The sequence below is a fragment of the Neophocaena asiaeorientalis genome, unplaced genomic scaffold (assembly GCF_003031525.2).
Source record: "Neophocaena asiaeorientalis asiaeorientalis breed wild unplaced genomic scaffold, Neophocaena_asiaeorientalis_V1.1 scaffold629, whole genome shotgun sequence".
Lineage (NCBI taxonomy): Eukaryota > Metazoa > Chordata > Mammalia > Artiodactyla > Phocoenidae > Neophocaena > Neophocaena asiaeorientalis.
The window spans coordinates 7,997,926-8,014,951 of record NW_020175468.1 but is presented as its reverse complement, the minus strand read 5'-3'; the positions used below and the strand labels follow the sequence as shown (position 1 = coordinate 8,014,951).

The following is a 17,026-nucleotide window of genomic DNA, read 5'->3' as shown; positions in this document are numbered from 1 at the left end:
CCACCTCCAGCCCTGCCGGCTTCCCGGGAGACCACCAGACCACGCCCCGACTGGCGTGGGGAACCCTTGAAGCCCCAGTGGAGACCTCGGATCGTGTCCCAATGCCCAGGGGGACTCCAGATCATGCCTTACCTCCTTTGAGAACACAGACCATGTTCCTCAGCCACCCAGGACCACAAATCATGTCCTAGTCTCCTTGGTGACCTCAGACTCTGCCCCAAACCCATCAGGGACCTTAGTCTGTACCCCCAAATCTAAGGGGACCCCAGAACACATCCCAGCATCCAAGGGGATCCACAGCACCCCCATCAGGGACCGTAAGTCATACCCCAACATTCAGGTGGACCCCAGACCACACCCCATCACTCAGGGCCCCCAGATCACACCCCAACATCCAGAGAGGATTCAGACTATATGTCAACATCCAGGGAGACCCCAGATCGCGCCTTACTCCCTTTGGGGACCCAAACCATGTTCTACAGCCACTCAGGACCACAAACCATATCCCACTCCTTCCTGGGGACCCTCTATGTCCTTCTAACCTCTCGACCTCAAACCATTCCCTGCCCCCCAATAGGAACTCCAGACCACGTCTAACATCTAGGAGGCCCAAATATGTCTCTTACCCACATGGGAGACCCTAAACGTTCCTGATTACCCCCATTAGATCCCAGACCGTCCTCCCCTCCAAGGCACCCCTTGGTTTACAGAATGCCCAATTTGCCCCAGATTCTTGATCTTCCTCCCCACCGGTGCTGCCCTCCTGAGGACCCAGCCTCCTCCCCATTCCTATTCTCTCTCTTGAACCCTGAAGACCTTTCTCCCTCCCTGTGACTTCTGTGGAGTCCAGAATGCCTTGTTCCTTCCTTGTTCAGACCCCTTTGCCCAACTCCTATCAAAGAGCTGACCCCCAGCCCTTCTCCCACTGAGTATCTCAGGCCACTTTCCACCTCTTTTTGAGATATTCACTGGCCCCTAAACCCAGCAAGTCCTCCCCTCAAAATCTGTCTTATTGCAATTCCCCAGCTTCCTGGTGGCCCAAATCCCTCCCATTTTGAATCCCATTTGGATTCCAAGGTCTTCCCCTAAACCCCTTCCCTAAATTCTTCCTAGCCACATAAACACATGGAGCTTGCCCTGCCCCCCAGATCAAGGGCATCTCTGCAGAGCTTCCCTCTAGTGGACCTCCCTCTAGTGAAGCTCCAGTGAACCACTCACAACCATTAGATGCCCCTGGGGACACTCACAATCCCACCTCCCACCCCCTAGTCTTTAGATTTCACCAGCACCATCACCATTACCACCACCACCCAGGCACCATCCCCACCTCTCACCCTGGTATTTGGTGCTCCCTGCCAGGATGTGGAGGACCAGGGCTGGGAGGACAGATGTGGGAGAATAATAACAGCAACAGCAAAAGTGGACACGTGTCAAACACTACTATGTACCAGGAGTGGATCTAAGGGCTTCACATATATGACTCCATACACTCTTCACAGCAGCCAGATGAGGAAGTCACATTATTATCCCCATTTTACAGATGAAGAAAATTGAGCCAGAGAGGTTTAGTCACTTGCCTAAGGTCACACAGATGGTAAATGTCAGAACAAGGTGGAGGCGAAGGGGAAAGAGGGTGAGGGCAGGCCTGGGATGGACAGGAGTGGAAGGGGGCGGGGCGGTGAGAAGTTAATAATAAGAGAGACAAAGGTATACAGAGATGGAGAAACAAAGAGCCTGAGCCCAGGCAGAGACAGCCTCACTCACAGAGCATATCTGGCCCTGTGAGCTCTGGCCCCTGCCCACCTCTTGACATCATCCCTGACCACGCTTGTCTTTTAGCCTCAATAATGACTTTTCTCTTCCTCCAACATACCACCTCAATTCCAGCCCCCTGGCCTTTGCACTGTTTTCCCCTTCCATGGCTGATCCCATCTTTTCATTCAGTTCTTAATTCAAATGTAATCTCTTCAGAGATCTCTTTCCCATGACCAATTTACATCCCCACCACCACCAATTCTCCTGATGTCTGCAGATTACTTTGAAATACTTTAAAAATAAAAATGGATTAATGGATGGATAGATGGATGGCTATGTGATAAAGCAAGTACAGTCAAAACGTTAATGGTAGGGAATTCCCTGCCAGTCCAGTGGTTAAGACTCCAAGCTTCCAATGCAGGGGGCACAGGTTCAATCCCCGGTCAGGGAACTAAGATCCCACATGGCACATGGCACAGCCAAAAAGAAAAGTTAATGGTAGAATCTAGGTGATGGATATATGGGTGTTCACTGTAAAATTATTTCAACTTTGCTGTATGTCTGAAATTCTTCATGATAAATGTTGGTGGGGAAAAAACCAGAGGACTCTTCTAAAGACTAAAGAGGTGGCAAAAAAAAAAAAACAAAACTCAGATGGGTCCCACCATTTTTATCATCCCATCACCTCATTTTATTTCCTTCATAGCCCTATCACTCTTACTAATACTCTTGTTTGCTTGTTGCTTACCTATTTATTGTTTACTTATTTGTTTATTGCTTATTGTCTAGTCATTGAAATGTAAGCCACCTGAGGGAGGTGGCATGGGCACCAATTTTCTCCAGTGTCCAGAGTAGTAATTGGCACCCAGTAGGTGCTCAGTAAACATGTGTTCTTGAACTCCTCTTAAGAGAGGGTCTGGAAGCTAGATCTGCTGCAGACTCACTGGAGAGCCCACACTCAGGAGTACACAGGATCTCCCAGCCTGGGGTCCCTGCAAGGGGAAGGATATACCCCAGAGGCAGGGGAATGCCCCATGAGGTCAGGGAATGTGAGATGGCCTGAAAAACAGGGCAACAGGTGGAAGCTGATAGTATGATTAATTCCCTGGGGCCCTAATTCCTGACCTAGACCAGCTAATAGAGATCCAATCTAATTCTTCAACAACTTAGGCCCTGCCCCCAAGCATAGGCTCCACCCTCTGTCTCTAAGGCCCCACCCCACAGCAAAATCTCTACCCTATCTGACCTAAATAAATAACACCCCTCGGGACATCTCTGGTGGGCCAGTGGTTAAGAATCCCCCTTCTAATGCCCGGGACACGGGTTCTATCCCTGGTCGGGGAACTAAGATCTCACATGCTGCGGGGCAACTAAGCCCACACGCCACAACTAGAGAGCCCATGTGCCACAACTACAGAGCCCACGCGGCCAGAGCCCACGGGCCACAACTAGAGAGAAGCCCACGCACCACCCCCCGCAAGGAAAGATTCCACATGCCGCAACTAAGACCCGAGGCAGCCAAAAATAAATAAATAAATAAATACTTTAAATAACACCCCTCAAGCCTAGGTCTTACCCTCACAGCCCAAGCCCCACCCCTTTAACTTAGTCACCACCCTAAAATTTATAACATTCATACTTCTTCAGCCTGGGCCCTGCCCCCACCTAAGCCCCACCCCTCCACCTTAGGCTCCACTCCAAAAGCGTCAAGCTTTCAGCCTAGGCACTGGCCCTTCAGGCCTAGCTTGGGTACCCCATTCTCAGCTCCGACCTAACGTCCAGTCTTCACCTGTTCAACATAAGCCCTGCTCACGTTCAAGGTTAGCAGGGACAAGTGCCCCAGGAAAAGCCTAGGGAGCCTGGATTTGTGGGAACCTAGCGGGGAGGTTGGTGGAAAGAGAGGAGGTGGCTCCCAGTTTGTACCGCCCCTCAAAGGCCTGCCCAAACCAAAAGCAACGCTCCATTGAGCCCACTTTGCATTGTACAGCGGCATTCTGTTCTGACTTCCTTGATTGGTCCCTCCACAGGCCCTCTACTCAAACCTACTCTGCATTGGACTGCCCCTCAGAGTCACCCTCTCTGATTGGTCCCTGCTTTCCAAACTCCTTGCTCCTGATTGGGCAAGTCCTTGCACATGCCTCTTTCTGATTGGATCGTTTGCAATCATGAACCTGGAGGCAGACAGTTCAACCGTGGTGTGGGGGGGTAGTGGGAGGAGAAAGAGGAGGTAGAGAAAGAGGAGCGGGTTCCCTGAATCCCCTGCCTAAGACAGGGAGTGGCCGTGGACCACAGGATAGCTTTGGGTTAAAGTTCTAACTGTACAGACCACTAGCTGTGTGGCTTTGAGCAACTGTTTTTGACTTCTGTGCCTCAGTTTCTTCATTTGTAAATTGGAGATAAAACTGGTACCTTCTTCACGGGTTACTGTAGGAATTAAATTAGTTAATACCTGTAAAGTGCTTATAGAAGTACCTGGCACATAGGAAGCCCTCAATCAAAGAGTTGGCTATTATTATCTATTTGATCATGTAAGTTCATGACCTTGGACAAGTCCTTTTGCCTCTCTGATCCCTGCAGACCAGGAGTTGCTGACCTCTTCACTGAATGACCCGTCCTATCTCCTCATCTCTAGCCTTCAGGAACCGAGGCTGTGCAGAGGGATGTGTAGAGACATCCCTAGCAAGAGAAATGGGATAGGGGCACCAGCATGGGTGAAAGAGAGGAGAGGCGCTCAACCCAACCCTCTCCCCACAGAAAACTGAGGGCAGTGGGGATCTCTCTATAGTCCAGTGTAGAGCGATTCTATCCTGAATCCCTCATGCAAAGGGCTTGTCCTGACTGGGGACAAGGGGCAAGGGATGGGACAGAGTGGGGTGATGAGGACATGTTAAGGCTGGGAAGGAAGGGGAAGGGTTGGAGCTGGGCTTGTGGACCCTCCCCCAGGAATGACAGGGCCGGGGAAGGGGCAGCCAGGGCCCAAGGTCACTCTGTCATTGTTACCATGGCAACAGCCACCTCTCAACTGGGAACCTGGAAAAGGGTGGGAGGAGGGAGTTCCCAGGTCCCTGAATCTAGGGACAGAGAGAGGAACAATCAGAGACCTGGAGGAGAGGCAGAGAGAGACAGTGATTCAACTCTGTGAAAACCTGCCCATCTCAGAATCCTCAGAGCCTGGTACACTGTGGGTGCTCAATGAATGTCCCTCAGAAACAGAAAGCCTGAGAGAGTCAAATACCCAGAGATGACAGAGAAAGAAAGAAGAATCTCCAGACAGGGGCAGGCAGTGTCCTTTTCCTGCCTCCTCAACCTCATACTCCTCGGGGGTCCACTGAGAGTCCTGGATCCTTTTAATCTTTCCCAGACCTGGGCCCTCAGGCCTACCCAACAGCACAAACCACCCACCCCCAGCAACTCCCCAGCCCCTGAAGCTGTTATATTTCACTTTTATAGCAACTTCAACAACTTTCCTGCCTTTAAAATCTTCCTGCCTGGGGGCTTACTGAGAAAATTAGCATAGGTACAAGCTAATGCCTGCTAGGGTGGGAAGGTGAGAGGTGGGGAGACAGGCACTCTGCCTTCTTTACTCTCAGGGACTCAGGTGTCCTTGTCCCCCTTGGGAGTGGCCCCTCCACAGATTCAGATATCCCCCCAATCCCTCTAGGAGACCAGGCCTCCCTCATTTCTCCCTAGGAAATCCTGCAGTCCCCTCCCTTTCTTTCAGAGGAACAGGTACTGAATCCTCCTTTACTCCCAGGCCTCAGCAGGCGTCCACTGGATCTGCCTGCCCTCTACTGGCTTAAGGCTGGTACTGCAGGACTGCCACCTACAGCCCACAGTGAGGAACAGAAACTGAGCCAGAACTGAGGGTCTCTGAGTTCTTGCATTTTAATTTCTTTAAGGTCTCAGATGTTCAGGTCCTAGGGGGCCTGAGTTCAGGTCCCCCGTCCAGAGGTCAGCGAAAGAAAGACAACTTCTCCTGGAGCCAGGCCTCTGTGAGGTCATCAGTGGTGCGGATTTCAAACACCTGGGCAGAGAGAGGGCTCAGTATTATAATCCACTCAGGAACCGAAAACAGTGAGGGTCCTCATCCCCTCCTCCTTCAGACCCAGGAACCCAGATCCCCAGCCCCTTCCTGCCTCAGACCAGGAGTCCAGACTCTCCCTCTCACACTCGGGAGCCTCAGCCCCAGGCCCAGACCTTTGTGAGCTCTGCCGTCTGCACCAGCCTGTTCTTGCTTCCTGCGTACATCATCTGTTGTTCAGGCTTGCAGCCTGTGTGGAAAAGAGAAGGAGGAAGCATAACTGGGGGATACCAGAGTGTTCTCTAAGGCCCTAGTAATGTCCTGCAGACCCTGGAGTTTTCTAAGAGTCCCAGGAACAATTCTAAGGAGGTCCCTGGAGGCTATAGTCAGAGTCCCCAGGTTTGTTTGGGGGCTTGAAGTTATTTTAGGGTCCCTGGAGATGGTTTGGGGCCAGACAGGGGTTTCTAGGTAAAAGGAAGAATTGAGTTTGCTTATACGCCTCAGGACTAAGGAGGATGGGGGCTCTGTGCCTCCACCTCCACCCAATGCCCTCTCAGGACTCACACCACACACACCACACTCTAACACAGGCACCTCCACACATGCACACAGTCACACAATCACCAGTCACAGGCATGCACACACACTTGCGCTCAAACACACACACACACCCTCACACAGAATCTAAGACCACTTTCTCAGGATGAGTAGAGCTGTGTCTCACCCACAGGGCTGGAGAAGATGAAACACAAGGGGTAGGACACTCGGCCATCGGCGTGCGTGTACTTGTAGCTGTAGACCACGAACCTACAGCAGCAAGAGGGAATCCAAACTCAGGACTTGGCCTGGAGCCCAAGCCCAGTGCCCATTACCTGAGACCACAACCTTGAAATCTTGACTGAGTCTGAGAACCTAGGGTTAACAACTGAGACGCAAGGTACTGGCCTCAAACACAATAAATGATTTTAAAAATAATAATAAGAATGGATAACTAATAAGAACCTGCTGTATTAAAATTAATTAATTAATTAATTTTTTTAAAAAAGATAACATAGAACTATACATACAGTGTATAAATGTCAGTTTCCCAGTTTTGATACTGCACTATAGTTAGGTAAGATGTAACCATTGGGGGAAAGTGGATAAGGGGTACTATATTTGCCACTCTCTGTGAATCTATAATAATTTCAAAAGTAAAAGTCTTTTTAATAATTAAAATAATAATAATAATAGTAAATGCTAAATAGAACTACCATGTGATCCAGCAATTCCACTGCTGGGTATTTATCAAAGAAAATGAAAACAATAATTCGAAAAGATGTATGCACCCCCATGTTTATTGCAGCATTATTTATAATAGCCAAGATATGGAAAAAACCTAAGTGTCCATTGGTGGATGAATGGATAAAGAAGATGCAGTATACACACACACACACACACACACACACACACACACACACACACACAGTGGAATACTATTCAGCCATAAAAAAAGAACGAAATCTTGCCATATGCAAAATGGATGGATGTTGAGGGCATTACGCTAAGTGAAATAAGTCAGAGAAGGATAAATGTCTTATGATCTCACTTATATGTGGAATTTTAAAAATAAAGACAAAGAAACAAGCCACCAAGTTCATAAATACAGAGAACAGATTAGTGGTTGCTGAAGGTGGGGGTGGGTGAAATGGGTGAAGGGAGTCAAAACGCAATAATTTCCAGTTATTTTATTTCCCATTATTTATTTTAAATAAGTCCTAGGGATATGACGTACAGCATGGTAGGTATAGTTAACAGTGCAGTATTGTATATTTGAAAGTTGCTAAAAGAGTAGATATTAAAAGTCCTCATTGTAAGAAAAAAATTTTTTTAAACTATGTATGATGACAGATGTTAACTAGATTATGGTGGTGAACAGTTTGTAATACAGTATATACAAATATCAAATCATTATGTTGTACACCTGAAACTAATATAATATGTCAAATATATCTCAATAAAAAATTTTTTTAAGAAAAAATGGCTTAGGGACTTCCCTGGCGGTCCAGTGGTTAAGACTCTGCCCTTCCACTGCAGGGGTGCAGGTTCCATCCCTGGTCAGGGAACTAAGATCTCACATGCCGAGTGGTGCGGCGAAAATAAATAAATAAATAAGTGCTTATTTGATTCACAACAACCCTATGATGTAGGTACTATTATTATCCCCATACTACAGATGGAAAAATTGAGGCCCAGAGAGGTGAAGTCACTTGCCCAAGTTTCTATGGATAGATTTGAACCCAGGAAGTTGGCCGGTAGAGTATAAGTGCTCAACCACTATGTTTTACTATACAGAGGACTAGAATCAGGGGCTGAGACTACAGCCAGCTACATAATTCCCCAAGCCCAGCACAAGATGAAAATGCAGGGCCCCTTGTTATAAACACAGGAGAAAGGCTTTTTCCTTTCTTCTGCAGTCTCTCTCCAGATTGATCTTTTAAAATTTCCTATTTAAAATCACTCTCTCTTGGGCATGGGGACACTCACAGAAGGAGTGGAAATGCTCAAAGGCACACCCTGGAACTTGTCATGCAGGGGGTGAGTACCGACCCTGACCCTGACACTCCCTGAACCTGTAATCAGGTCCCCTGCCTAGGACAGAGGGCAGCAGCCATTGCTGGGCAATGCAGGGAATGGGTAGCTGAGAACCCATCCAGGCTGGAGATATGAGCTGAGGGAGGCTCCAAGCCCCCAGCACATGCTCCATTGTTCCATCACACTTCACACAAAACACAGATTCAAAGATATAACTATAAAGAATTTCAAGACAGCAGGCAGTCGTAGAGCATCAAGCCCTGCATTCAAGGCTCCCTTCTGGGTACGGGGCCCTGTGTGACTGCACTTGTCAGACGCCCAGGATGCTGGTCCTGGCTGAGAGCTAGAGCCTGGGATTGAGGCTCAGAGTTGTAGGGCACCCAAAAATCAGTTGAGATGAAAAATCTAAAGAGACCAGTTTTCACAGAGGTGTCAAAAAGCTCCTCCACACACAAAAGCACCAGGCTCCTCTGGCTTCACACAGGATTCTCCCCAATCATTAAAGGTCAAATAAATCCTTTGCTACTCAAAGTATTCCCAAGTATTGAAAAATAAGGAAATTTTAACTTTTTTTTTTAAATGAAGCAAGTGCAATGTTGAGACCAAAACCTGACATGGTTTGTACAAAAAAAAAAGCAAACTCTAACGTTACATATGACTATTAGTGTAAAATTCTGCAGTAAAATTTTGGTAAACAAACCAAAAGTCCTAGGACAGGAACATTTGACTTCAAAGACATAGATCCTGAGCCCATGAATAGGACTGGAACCCAAACAGTCCCTCGGTCTGTATCCCTATCATCACCCCTCTCCCCATGGCCTGACCGTCCCCTTCCTTCCCTCAGCATACCTGGGCTGTCTCTCTGGCAACTCCATTTTTAGTTCCTCTGGAGAAATATTCTGGGGATGAGGGGAGAGAAAAAAAAAAGACTGCCATTAAATGAACACTTACTGTGTGCCAAGGCACTGGTCCAAGAAATACACATACATGGATTAACTCATTGACCTCTCCCAAATCCCAGAGGGGTTGGTCTTATTGTTATCCCCATTTTACAGATGAGCAAACTGAAGCCCAGAGGTGTTAAGACACTTTTCTTCTAAACCCACTACAAGGATTAAATCATTGAATCCACAGACAACCCTAAGAGGTAGGGACTGCTATCACCATTTCACAGATGAGGAAAGAGAGACCCATACAGGTGAAGTCTCTCGCCTAGGGTCACAGCTAAGTTGGGACTTGACCTCCGGGTCTTTCTGGCCCCCCATGCCAGGCTCTTAGCATCAGTCACAGTCGCTTGGGTCTCCCAGTCCCACCCTGCCCTTCTTGGAGGTCCCATCCCCCGATCCCCTCACCTGAAATTCTTCCTCCAGCACCACCATCTGCCGGTCTTTGTCCACCTTCACTGAGGAGGGAGGGCACATGGGGGTTAGAGGCCCCTCCCATCTGCCCCCACGCTTGTCCCCATACCCCATCCTTCCAGGAGGGAAGATGACACTCACTTATTATGGCCGCATTGTCCGTCTCTTTTCGGAAGCGAAATTTCCTCAGCTTTTCCTTTAGCTCTGGGTCCACCTCGCACACCACCAGGGAGTCAGACTGTCAGAGGAGCCCAGCAAGAGCTGAGTCACCTGGCCTCAGCCCTGCCCCCTTCCCCAAACCTCAGTTTCTCCATCTACTAATGAAGAGGAAGACCCAATAGCCCATAGATTGCCTTTGTGAACATTAGGAAAAGGCTCCTTTCCCTCAGGGCAGATGCTGCCCCTTTGCAGAGCAGAGGCTGGACTCGAGCCCTCTCAGCAGGTGCCCTTGGGCAACGCCCAGGGTGGCCCAGGGATCTGCTTGCCTGGGCTAAACCCGGAACCACAGTCTCTTTTCCCCCAGACTTGACCTCCCTTCCACAGCCTGACCTTCACCCTGGTGTCCTCCTAGCCCCAGCCCCACTCCAGCCCCTAGCCCTTTCCATATGACCCTGGCCCCAACCATGACTTTTCTGTCCACAGGCCTCTTCTTTTCTGGGTTCCGCTGTCCTCTAGGGGTGGGGACCAGGGCTACAGGGGGCAGGGTGTGGGGTAGGGGAAAGGTTTCATCTAACACCACATCCTGTTTATGCCCATTCTGGGACAACTGTCACAGATGACTCCTCCCCCTCTTTCCTTCCCCTCATCTGCTGGGACCTCCCAGGCTTTGCAGTCACCCAGACCAGGTTCGAATGCTGCCTTACTGTGTGGCCCTAGCTAAGTAACTTCACGCCTCTGATTCAGGATTGTTATGAGGATAAAATAGTTTCACATATCTCCCAGCATGGTGGACACACTCAATACACAGTAGGTAATGATGAGCTTTATTATTTTTTAAATTTTTATTGGAGTATAGTTGATTTACAATGTTGTGTTAGTTTCAGGTGTATAGCAAAGTGAATCAGTTATACATATACATATATCCACTCTTTTTTAGATTCTTTTCCCGTATAGGTCATTACAGAGTATTGAATAGAGTTCCCTGTGCTTTACAGTAGATCCTTATTACTTATCTATTTTATGTATAGTAGTGTATATATGTCAATCCCAATTTCCCAGTTTATCCCTTCCCCTCCTTTTGCTCACTGGTAACCCTAAGTTTGTTTTCTACATCTGTGACTCTATTACTGTTTTGTAAATAAGGTCATTTGTACCATTTTTTTTAGATTCCACCTATAAGTGACATATATTTGTCTTTCTCTGTCTGACTTACTTCACTCAGTATGACAATCTGTAGGTCCATCCATGTTGCTGCAAATGACATTATTTTGTTCTTTTTTATGGCTGAGTAATATTCCATTGTATGTATGTACCACATCTTCTTTACCCACTTGTCTGTCAATGGACATGAGGTTGCTTCAATGACTTGGCTATTGTAAATAGTGCTGCAATGAACATTGGGGTGCATGTATTTTTTTTTGAAATAAATTTATTTATTTTAGGCTGTGTTGGGTCTTCATTGCTGTGCACAGGCTTTCTCTAGTTGCAGCGAGTGGGGGTTACTCTTCGTTGCAGTGCATGGGCTTCTCACTGTGGTAGCTTCTCTTGTTGCAGAGCACAGGCTCTAGGCACGTGGGCTTCAGTAGTTGTGGCACGTGGGCTCAGTAGTTGTGGCACACAGTCTTAGTTGCTCTGTGGCATGTGGGATCTTCCCAGACCAGGGCTCAAACCTGTGTCCCTTGCATTGGCAAGCGAATTCTTAACCACTGCACCACCAGGGAAGTCCCTGGGGTGCATGTATCTTTTTGAATTATGTTTTTCTTTGGATATATGCACAGGGATTGCTGGATCATATGGTAGTTCTATATTTAGTTTTTTAAGGAACCTCCATACTGTTCTCCATAATGGTTGTACCAATTTACATTCCCACCAACAGTGTAGGAGGGTTCCCTTTTCTCCACACCCTCTCTAGCATTTATTATCTGTAGATTTTTTGATAATGGAATAATGAGCTCTTTAGCCCCTCCTCCAGGAAGACTTCCTGGATTCCCACCCACCCAATCTGGAATATTTTAATTCCAGAGCTGAAAGGGGGAACTTAGAGATGTTTGCTCGTCAAACTGCCACTTATTAGGTTGATGGGGAAATGGAGAATAGAGAGAAGACTCCACAGGATCCAAGTAATGATGAATTTTTTCCTGCAATTATTCAACCTCATGGGCCTTATAATGGCGCTACAACAATGGTGTTCCATCCTATCAGACCAATACCTCCTTTTTTATTAAGAGCATTTTGTATTGCCCCCCCCAGTTCCCATCCTGAAATGAAATTCCTAGATAACGCAACATAGTTATACACATAAGTTCTCCCCCAAATCAATATAATGTCCTAATTGTCATATAAAGGAGAAATAAAAGGGAAGTAATTGATCAGAAACCTGTGCGTTTCCGTGAGAAAATATAAGCAAACAATAGAGAATTGTTAAAGGATCCAGCCCCACGATGTCTGGCCCACTGTACTGACTTCCCTCCATAGCAGTGGGCAGATCCCACCCTCTCTCACCTCCTCAAGGGCATTGCTGCAGCTGCTCTCCTCCATGCATCATCAATGTCTTCACCTCTACTGGATCTTTTCCTCAGCGTACACGCCGTGTTATGTCTTCCATCTTAAAAACTAAAAACCCTGTCTCCCATCGAGCCACTGCCCATTCATTTCCTTCCCTTTTCAGCAAGACTTCTTGAAAGAACTGTCTACACTCACAGCCTCCAATTTCTCCTCCCAATTCACTCTTCAACTCTCTCCCAGCAGACTCACTCCTGTCTCTCTCCAATGACATACACTCGTCGGGGCCACCAAGGACATCTGTGGTGCTGGACCTAATGGTCAATTCTCAGTCTTCATCTGCTGTGCCCTGTCAGCCACATCTGACACCATCCATCACTCCCCATGCCCAAAACACTTTCTTCACTTGGCTTCCAGGACACCACCCTGGCCTGGTTTTTCTCTGGCTCTTCTGGCTGTGCCTGCTCAGACTTTTTTTTTTTTTTGCGGTACGCGGGCCTCTCACTGCTGTGACCTCTCCCGCTGCGGAGCACAGGCTCCGGACGCGCAGGCTCAGTGGCCATGGCTCACGGGTCCAGCCGCTCCGCGGCATGTGGGATCTTCCCGGACTGGGGCACGAACCCGTGTCCCCTGCATTGGCAGGCGGACTCTCAACCACTGCGCCACCAGGGAAGCCCCAGACTTCTTTTTTTTTTTTTTAATTTTATTGAAGTATAGTTGATTTACAATGTTGTGTTAATTTCTGCTGTACAGCAAAGTGATTCCGTTATACACGTACATAATTTTTTTCCATATTCTTTTCCATTTTGGTTTATCACAGGATATTGAATATAGTTCCCTGTGCTATACAGTAGGAACTTGTTATTTATCCATTCTATGTATAATAGTTTGCATCTGCTACCCCCAAACTCCCAATCCATCTCTCCCCCACACCCCTCCAACCACAAGTCTGTTCTCTATGTCTGTGAGTCTGTTTCTGCTTCGTAGATAAGTTCATTTGTGTCACATTTTAGATTCCTCATATAAGTGATAACATATGGTATTTGTCTTACTCTTTCTGACTTAGTATGATAATCTCTAGGTCCATCCATTCATTTGTCGATGGACATTTAGGTTGTTTCCATGTCTTGGCTATTGTAAACAGTGCTGCAAGGAACATCGCAGTGCATGTATCTTCTCGAATTATAGTTTTCTCTAGATATGTGTTTAGAAGTGTGATTGCAGGATCATATGTCAGCCTCCTTTTAACAGTCAGGTGTCCCAGGGGTCAGTCCTTGGTCCCCTTCTCTTTTCCATCCATCTTCCTGTCTTCCTGATAGCAACAGCTTCTTGGTTTTCAAAGGGGATACCTTAATTATTTCTCCAGCTGGGCCTCCCCCTGAACTCTAGGCTCTTATAACCAAATGCCAGTGTGACATATCCATCTGCATGGCTTAAGAGTCATCCTTGACCCGTCTGTTTCCTCTGACAACGTACCTCAGAAATTGTCAGCTCTGAACTTCAAAATATAACCAGAACTGGTCCACTGCTCCCCTCCACAGCCCATATTCTTCTGCCTGAAATCTCACAGCAGCCTCCTCACTGTTTCTCTGCTCCTGCCCCCCTCTCAACACTCTGTTCTTCATAGGACCGTCAGAGACATCCTAAAACAACCCAAGCCAGGAATTCCCTGGCTGTCCAGTGGTTAGGACTCTGTGCTTCCACTGCGGGGTCACAGGTTCGATCCCTGGTCAGGGGAACTAACATCCCGCATGCCGCACGGCGTGGCCAAAAAAAAAAAAAGAAAACCAAGCCAGATGACATGCCTGCCCTCTCAAAAACCCTCTCATGGCTCCACTATTATTTGGGTGAAAGCAAAAGTCCTTATAGTGGCCTTAAAAACTCTAAATCATCTGCCACGACCCCTCCTCCATTACTTCTTGGACCTTGTCTTTCAATACTCTCCTCTTTGCTCACTCCTCTCCACCCACACTAGCCCCTTTTTGGTTCTGTGAATGATCCTGTCACCGGGCTTTTGCACTTGCTGGCTCCTCTTTCTGGAACCCTCCTTCCTTCATCGTTCACCCTTTCACTCCTTCAGATTTCTGTTCAAATATCACCTGATCAAAGGTGCTTTTCCCCATCTAAAACAGTGCCAGCCCCATCTCTCAATCCCCTTATAAGTTTTTTCCATAGAACTTATTACCAAGTTACATTGTATATATTTGTTTCTGTCCCCCCCAACTAGAAGGTAAGCCTCATGAAGAGAGGGATTTTTGCCTGCCTCGTTCATTGCTGAATTTTTAGCACTTCGGGTAGTGCCTGGCACATTTTAGGTACTCAAGAAGTCTTATTGAATGAATAAATGAACCAGCATCCTTAGAGCACAACCATTCTATATGGTGTGAAAGTTGTTGCTTAAATGGAGGGGGTAATGCTTAGGGTTTGTGATATCCGCCCCCACTCTGTTTTAAAATGGCCTTTCCAGGCTTCCCTGGTGGCGCCGTGGTTAATGCAACTAAGCCCGTGTGCCACAACTACTGAGCCTGCGCTCTACAGCCCACAAGCCACAACTACTGAGCCCCTGTGCCACAACTACTGAAGCCTGCGCACCTAGAGCCCGTGCTCCACAAGAGAAGCCACTGCAATGAGAAGCCCGCACCCTGCAACGAAGAGTAGCCCGCGCTCGCCACAACTAGAGAAAGCCCACTAGCAGAAACAAAGACCCAACGCAGCCAAAAATAAATAAATAATTTTTTTTTAATTAAAAAAAATTTTTAATAAAATGGCCTTTCCTCACAGCGTCTGAGATGCCATGTTTTCCTGGTTTTCTTCCTCCTCTCTCTCTCTGGCTGTTCCTTCTCAATCTTTGTTGAGAGTGTCAATTCCTTTGCTCAAACCTTATACGTCTCCTCTTCTCAAGGTTCTGTCCAGTCCTTGTCTCCATTCATCCTTCATACCTACCGCACACTAGGTCACTAACTCCCACAGCTTCAATTACCATCTTTGATCACCCTCAGATCTTGGTTTCCAGCCCCAATTTTTCTCTTAAGCCCCAGCCCCAGGGGTGTGGAGCCGCCTAAATCCTCATGCTGGGTGGCACACACTGGGCTCAGCATCTTCCTAACCTGCTTCTCCTCTGGGTCTCCTTCTCAGGGAAGCCCCCAATCCCCCCAACCTTCTAGCCAGAGGGCCTCATCTTGAACTTCTCCCTCCCTACTCCTCTGCGGCCACCCAGTCCCAGAGCAGGTTCCCCGGGCCTCCTGGGCATCCAGCCCTGCCACCCACTCCTCCTCCACTCCCCACAGTCCCACCCTGGTGCAAACGCCCCTCTCCTACCCCAGCTGCCTCCCTGGACTCTCAGCTCCAGTTCTATTTCCTCCAATCCATCTTCCATATAAAAGCCAGAGACATCTTTGCAAACCCCCACTGACTCTCCTTGGCTTGAAGCCCTTCCATGGCTCCTCAGCGTCCTCGGGACAAATCCAAACTCTCTCAAGTGGCCAAACTTTTGGCCGCGGTGAACTCTATGTTCCACTCCGACTGCCTTTCTTTGGGTTCCTCTAATAACCACGCCTCTGTCACCTGACAGCCTTCTGAGTGAGCGCCCCGCTCTGCTTAGTTCACGCTGATCCAGGACAGTGTGCGGAATGAATAGGTTACAACAGTCAGAGCAACAACTCCCACTTAGTGAAGGCTTTGCGCCCACCGCTTTATCAACAATTTTTTTAAATTTAATTAATTATTTATTTTTGCCTGCATTGGGTCTTCCGTTGCAGGGCGCGGGCTTCTCACTGCGGTGGCTTCTCTTGTTGTGCAGCACAGGTTCTAGGCGTGGTGGCTTCAGTAGTTGTAGCACGCTGGCTCAGTAGTTGTGGCACGTGGACTCTAGAGCGCAGGCTCAGTGGTTGTGGCACACGGGCTTAGCTGCTCCCGGACCAGGGCTCGAACCATTGTCCCCTGCATTGGCAGGCGGATTCTTAACCACTGCGCCACCAGGGAAGCCCTGCCCGGCACTTTTAAATGCTTCCTCTCTTTCAATTCCTATCTGAGAGAAGAAGCAACAGGTTCACAGACGGTTGCGGTGGGAAAGCTGAGACTCCAGCAGCCGGAGCGGTTACTCGCAACCTAGACAGTCAGGTGGTGGCGGGGCCCAGGCCTAGAGCGGAGCGTGCGGGGGGGCGCACAGCCGGGCCTTGAACGCCAGAATCAGGAATTGTGACTTAGCTCGAGGCCGCTGAGGTAGACGCGCGCGAGACTGTCCCCTGCAGGCCGGGAGGCCCAATCCCAGGCTCCGCCGGGCTCCGCAGGGCCCGTTGCCCGTGGCAACGCCGCGCGCGCCCCGCCCCTTCCCCGCCCGCCGGGCTGACTGCCCGTCAGCCGCGCAGCAGGCCAATCCCACTGAGCGGGGGGCGGGCCTCGTGGGCCTCGTTCAACCCCCGCGGCCCCCTTCTCCGCTGGGACCCCGCCTTTCTCCGCGCACACCTCCCGCCCTTCGGACTGCCCTCGCAGCCCGTTGGCGGGCGTACCGTTCCTCTCCGCGGCGTCAGCTAATGCCGGCGCGCGGCAGTCCCGTCAGGGCGGGGCCAGGGGCGGTGACGCACGGCGCGGTGACGCAGCGCGACGGCGGCGGTGGCGGCGGCGGTGGTCGGTGAGGGAGGAGGGAGGGGAGCTCGCG

At 48.9% G+C, this 17,026-nt stretch overlaps 2 protein-coding genes across 3 annotated transcripts in view; both read right to left on the bottom strand.

Annotated features, from left to right (window-relative positions):
• Nucleotides 1-5,697, bottom strand: part of LRFN1 (leucine rich repeat and fibronectin type III domain containing 1) — an 18,161-nt gene extending 12,464 nt beyond the window's left edge. Inside the window, exon 1 of the mRNA XM_024768487.1 lies at nt 5,583-5,697. The gene's annotated coding sequence lies outside the window, so the exon portion shown is untranslated. The remainder of the gene's footprint in view (nt 1-5,582) is intronic.
• On the bottom strand, nt 5,617-12,504 carry GMFG (glia maturation factor gamma). Of its 2 annotated transcripts, none has more exons than XM_024768489.1 (7): nt 12,370-12,504; nt 9,850-9,946; nt 9,703-9,752; nt 9,200-9,249; nt 6,501-6,583; nt 5,953-6,026; nt 5,617-5,779 (listed from the first exon to the last, which is right to left on the bottom strand). In XM_024768489.1, exons 1-7 carry the CDS (start codon nt 12,403-12,405, stop codon nt 5,708-5,710), a joined length of 462 nt encoding a protein of 153 aa, XP_024624257.1. In that variant the 5' UTR covers nt 12,406-12,504; the 3' UTR covers nt 5,617-5,707. The 2 variants fall into 2 exon arrangements, with proteins under 2 accessions (XP_024624257.1, XP_024624258.1); XM_024768490.1 differs by lacking the exon at nt 12,370-12,504 and adding an exon at nt 10,331-10,449 and having other exon boundaries at nt 5,619-5,779.
• Between the last annotated feature and the right edge of the window lie 4,522 nt (nt 12,505-17,026).

What these genes read in the sequence shown, in the direction of transcription:
- GMFG (XM_024768489.1), bottom strand. Translation starts at nt 12,405, where the DNA reads ATGGAGGAGAGCAGCTGCAGCAATGCCCTTGAGGAG. An exon ending in TTGCCAGAGAGACAGCCCAG is followed by an intron (nt 6,584 to 9,199) that starts GTATGCTGAGGG and finishes TTGCTGCTGTAG; the next exon opens with GTTCGTGGTCTACAGCTACA. An exon ending in AGACGGCAGAGCTCACAAAG is followed by an intron (nt 5,780 to 5,952) that starts GTCTGGGCCTGG and finishes CTCTCTGCCCAG; the next exon opens with GTGTTTGAAATCCGCACCAC.